This window comes from Anopheles darlingi, chromosome 2 (assembly GCF_943734745.1).
Source record: "Anopheles darlingi chromosome 2, idAnoDarlMG_H_01, whole genome shotgun sequence".
In the NCBI taxonomy this organism is placed as follows: Eukaryota; Metazoa; Arthropoda; class Insecta; order Diptera; family Culicidae; genus Anopheles; species Anopheles darlingi.
The window spans coordinates 14,466,772-14,471,771 of NC_064874.1; the positions used below are offsets into that span (position 1 = coordinate 14,466,772).

Below are 5,000 nucleotides of genomic sequence, written 5' to 3' on the forward strand. Positions count from 1 at the left end.
AGTATGTTGTCCTACGGGAAAACAGTTCGAGATAAGAAACTGTGCATGTTATGCTTCTCATATTACTACTAAATATTATCTACTTACGGTGTAATCAAAATCGGTCGGGAATTGCTTCACCGGTTTCACAGCCAGATCCTCCGGAGATGTCTTTTTTCTGGAAAAAGAACACGCATTTTAAGCACGCTCTCACAATAATGCTCTGGCCACCGGGTAGTATCATCACCTCACCTTAAAACGATGAACTTTACCGTAGCACTGGCAAGATTCTTGATGATGACCGAACAGTTCAGGTGACATCGACCGTGCAGAACCGTTCCGTTAACCTGTTAAGCATTTCCATCATGAGCGAAAGGGAGTTACCTCGATTACACCACCACGATAAACATTACCTCTAGCACTTCGTCACCGACGAGCAGCGAGGTACCGGCAGCAGCACCCTTCGGATTGATGCCCGCTATCAGACATGCCATCCGGTTGCGATCGCGATGGCCGCACAGCGACAGCCCGCAGGTCTCGTTAGTGTCGCGCATTATCGTACAACATACCACCTCACCGAGGGCAGCATAGCGTTTACGGATCTTTTCTGCATTTCCACAAAAACGAACGAGTACCAGAGCGATCCTTTAGGAATTCGTACGTCATGAAATGGCGCGCATCGGGTATACTTACTCATTGTATAGCCGAAGTCATCTTCCTCCTCGTTATCTTCCTCCGTTAGCTTAGCGTTACCGGCAGATGCACGGTCAATCTGGTGGAAACATAGTCATGTCGCACTGATAAATGATAATTGCCGAGACCACTAGTTAACAAAAACCCGTACGTACCTCAACACCAGCTGCCGTGAACGTCTTGCCCTCCATCTCACGACTGTCTTCCTCGTCATCGGAAGAGTTCTCGGAGTCTGGAAAGGCAGCGAGGGGTCCGTACATAAGCTCTCAACGGCAAGTAATTGGAAAGCATCGCATACGCTCTGGGGAATACTACTTACCTGTAGAATCGACGCGTATCTTTTCGATTTTAACCGTTGGCGCTTTGGGTGTATCCTGTGTAGGCGCCGAGGGTGGCTGGGGCTGTAATATGGTGGAGAACCAAGAAGTGAACCATAAAACGCCATGATCAACATGGGAATTGGGTATCAAGGCGGGATGGGAACATTAGTGGGATTGCCAAACAAACCATTACCGCCTTAGCCTTCGGTGGTGCACCATCCTGAATGTATTCCACGTCGGGCGTTTTCGCTGGAGTGATCGGTGGCGGTACTTTCTTCTGCAGCACCATCGGGTTAGTCTGTGAAAAGAGGACAGAGCGTTCGGTGTGTCTGGTCGTTTGCCATCATTCCATTTAACTTACGCTTCGTTCCAGGCTTTGCACGACTAGCACAATCCGAGCGTCGGCAGTTTTGATATAATTGACGGCCTTTTCGTGGGACACATTCTCGAGACTGTTCTCATTGACTGCCAGTATTCGGTCGCCGATCTGAAACAGATGGTCCCAGGATCTCCATCAATTAGCCTCATCATTGAGGGCCTTTACGCAGGGAAGACATACCTTCAGCATTCCAACCTTATCTGCCGGACTATCGGGGATGATGCTTTTGATGAATATGCCCGACGTGACATCGCCTCCAACGTTAACCTGCAATGGAACACCGGGGAAAAGGTCGGCAAACGTGAGTTCGCTTCATGCCGTGTTATATCTTGCGCGCTCTAGGTACAGTACCTTGCCTCCAACGATGCTGAACCCGAAAGACGATTTTTCCGTTTTTTCGATTGCAACTTTCCGCTCTGGTCCCCATCCTGGCAAAACGAAAATTGCTCATTGAAACGCATGCTCGATTTCATGATGTCACTCCAAGGTGGATCCAGAATGGACAACAGGTCACATATTTAATTTCATAAATGCATCAGCCGTTTTCGTGCAGAAGCTAATGGCCACGTGGGAATAACAAGACGATCGATCGAGTGGAGCGGACCAGCAGGCGCACGTGATTCGCTAATCCCCCACCCCACGAACTAACGTGCATCGTTTGTCACGCTTTGGTCTACTATTGGGCCACTACTAGCCAGAGAAACCTTTGAAGAACGGAATGGCGGAGACGGATTTTATGCTCCTCTTTTACCGCCCGATATGGCGCCAGCAGCAGCTAAGGTACCGCAGCAATCGCAAGCGTATGCCTCTGAGCATGAATGAGAATGTATTTTTCGTTTTTTTTCACTCGGCTTAATGTAAAATTAAGAGCTTTTTCATTTCAATCAACGTGGAAGACACTGGGAAGATGGTTTGAAACTCTGAACACATGATTTGGAACACTTGTGCAGAAAGGTATGCAGTCACAAATTTTGCCGAATGGTCAACTAACAAAGTATCATTTCTTACCTTCAAGGGCTACCGAGCCAGGAAACGCACTAACAGTCATGTTGGTCCTGTGGAAATCGCGGAAAAAATAATAATCAGTCCTTTAGCACTGGTGAGATGGCACCACTCAAGCAAAGGAAGAGCACTAGTCTGTGACTACAGCACCTCCCGGTTGGGAAACGTGTCTCGGAACGACTGACACAAACTCGGAGTTTGCCAGATTGACCAAGGTAGGTCCGAACAATTTGGGGAAAGTGCAGCTGCGCGACCATACTCGGTGCAAGCATTTCGAGGGCGAGCTAAGAAACCATACAGTTCGGGTACTAATCTAATTAGCCTGGCGAAAGGCATTGAACATAGCGATGAAGCGCACCGTGTCTGTCTGTCTTTGTACAATTCTCTTTTGCGCGGGTTGTACAAACGGGTGAACGGGATTGAAGAGATCATTTAGATAGTGCAAGGACTCTCAGATGGAAGAGGTGCCACGTTTGATTCCTGCCATGCATACGGACGTTCGGAAGGGACACTCGGTCCTGGTTTACCTCTCTTTCGAGGGACTGGTCCGCTGGTCGGTGGGGATGGATTGATCGGTCGAGGGAGCGATCGGACTTTCGGTGACCGGGAACCATAGCGGTAGCTTCCGGTTGCTTCTTGCGTGATCGGACGGTATTTTGGCTTTGGTACGGTAGTGGTCGAGTTCCTTCAAATAGATGCAACTGCCGTCCGCTGGCTGCAACGTACCCTCGTCGTAGTCTCGGTAATACTGAATGCGATACTGGAACAGTCCTACATCACCGTTCCGGTGTTTGTACTCCATTTCATCCTGAATTCCTTTGGTATTGACTCAATTCCTTTTCGTTTTGCTGTTAGTGTGCACCGTATGTTAGTTGGAGCGGTCTGAAAAAACAATAGGCAGACTTTTAACTCGCCGGGTTTGGGCACCTGTTTGCCAAGAAAGCATAAAATGTGCGAGACATGCTCTAGATCTATTTGCCGAATATGAGAAACGTGCATTAGTATTTGATTGGTCTGCTGAAACATTTCTTTCGATAAGAGCGGGATATGCAAATTAGATAACATTAGAGTAAAACAAACCAAACACAGAAATAGAAAATAGAAAAATGAAAAACACATTTATTTGCCAAACATGTTCCACCTCAACAACGAAGTAAATAAAGATAGGAAATAAAACCGTAAATTAGTGTTCCACATCGAGTTAGTAACAAAAACTAACTGCTCATTCAACGCGTTGCTGAGAAGTAAAAAGAAAAAGACGAATGAAAAAGCAGTGAAAAACAAACAACAAGCCTGCCTGCATGCATTCCGTGTTCTGCTGATAGTGGCACTACTTTGGCTCTAGAAGCTTGTGCGACATGCAATATCAAGATTTACCAGAGAAAGTAGTGAAACTCTCAGCCCAGCACGAATCATCGATGGAAGCTTCGGTTATTAATAGGCATTCCGAATAGGGAACTGAACCATGTTTGGCTGACTAACGAAGTGCGCAAAATTGTCTTCGCGAGGGCAGAAACGAAAGATTATCGGTTGGAAAATCACTTTGGCCACTGTGTTGCAGTAGGAACTGGTGTTGCTGTATGGAAAAGCGGAAAGTCTTGGTACTGTTTTGGGGGGTGTTTCATCAAATTAACTACTACTTAATTGGCACTATTTTTGGCAAGCACTGGAAATGATGCTCTGGGATTCTCTGAACCCTCTACCATCTCATTTTCCGCTGTCAGAATTGGCTGTGAAAATTCGATTTTCCACCAGCCTCCAGGATACTCCAACTTTTCCAACATTCGAGCACTTTCGTTTGGAAACTGTGCTCGAATTGGAGTTTCAGTTGTTGAGCATTTTCCAGAGAATAAAATGGAAATTTAAATGGTCATGAAGGAGCCATGAAGGATTACCGAGGATGGTTTATGCAATTAACAGCCCAAGGTTTTCCTTCCCGGGAAAACGGTTGCTCGAACGCACTTCAAATTCGAGCTGGTGTTTTCCGGACTCGCGGCTGGCTATCGGGGTGCGCTGACAGCGGAGCGTTTACAAACAACGCGCGTTGAGTTCGTTGCGAGAGAATCGGGTAACGGGCCTAAAATACGTGGAAATTGCGGAATTGTGTAGTGCCTAGTGTCCCTATCCAGATCTAAAGTAGTAGAATAGTAGTGTCCTGTGTCGTGCATCCAGCCTGTGTACTGTTTTCGCCGGGATCGATCCTTTCCGCGCCGTACCGAGAGGAAACATCGTCCAAACGGTTTGCTAGGAGTGTCCGCGGCGCGATATCTAGTAATCATCGCGAGTAGAAGTGTGTGCTGTACGTGTTTGTGGGTGGCATATCCCACCCCGCGCGCGTGCTAGTGTGCTTCGAAGGCGGGCAGCATAACGGTGATAATCACAGAATACAACAGTACCCGCAACGGTGATTATCAACTTTGGCGTCCGGTGATACCACGTCCGTTCCATTCCGTTCCGTTCTCGTACGCATATCCATATATCGCCTACATCTGTGTTACTGTTTCCAACGAAAAGCAACGAAAAGTCTGTACCAGTATTACCAGCTTCGCACAGGAGTGAAATTGGATAGTTTTTAAGCTTCGACGACAAGATTTATAATTTCTGTACAAGTGTAAGGTTATTGTTTT

The 5,000-nt window shown here is 47.0% G+C and overlaps 2 protein-coding genes across 3 annotated transcripts in view; one reads left to right on the forward strand and one right to left on the reverse strand.

Moving 5' to 3' along the window:
* LOC125950870 (inactivation-no-after-potential D protein) overlaps positions 1–4,062 on the reverse strand; it is a 5,595-nt gene extending 1,533 nt beyond the window's left edge. Inside the window, exons 1-14 of one of the 2 annotated variants that reach the window (XM_049679238.1) lie at positions 3,751–4,062; positions 2,901–3,255; positions 2,380–2,426; positions 1,723–1,799; positions 1,552–1,638; positions 1,354–1,479; positions 1,186–1,290; positions 992–1,073; positions 828–904; positions 673–751; positions 393–586; positions 232–326; positions 88–157; positions 1–11 (exon numbers count right to left, since the gene is read on the reverse strand). The exon at positions 1–11 is cut by the window's left edge and continues 40 nt beyond it. In XM_049679238.1, coding sequence (XP_049535195.1) covers positions 1–11; positions 88–157; positions 232–326; positions 393–586; positions 673–751; positions 828–904; positions 992–1,073; positions 1,186–1,290; positions 1,354–1,479; positions 1,552–1,638; positions 1,723–1,799; positions 2,380–2,426; positions 2,901–3,175 — 1,325 coding nt within the window. In that variant the 5' untranslated portion in view covers positions 3,176–3,255; positions 3,751–4,062. The remainder of the gene's footprint in view (positions 12–87; positions 158–231; positions 327–392; positions 587–672; positions 752–827; positions 905–991; positions 1,074–1,185; positions 1,291–1,353; positions 1,480–1,551; positions 1,639–1,722; positions 1,800–2,379; positions 2,427–2,900; positions 3,256–3,750) is intronic. The other variant, XM_049679240.1, reaches the window with a different exon arrangement.
* A 365-nt stretch (positions 4,063–4,427) lies between these two features.
* LOC125950860 (serine-rich adhesin for platelets-like) overlaps positions 4,428–5,000 on the forward strand; it is a 38,342-nt gene continuing 37,769 nt past the window's right edge. The window contains exon 1 of the mRNA XM_049679218.1: positions 4,428–5,000. This exon is cut by the window's right edge and continues 279 nt beyond it. The gene's annotated coding sequence lies outside the window, so the exon portion shown is untranslated.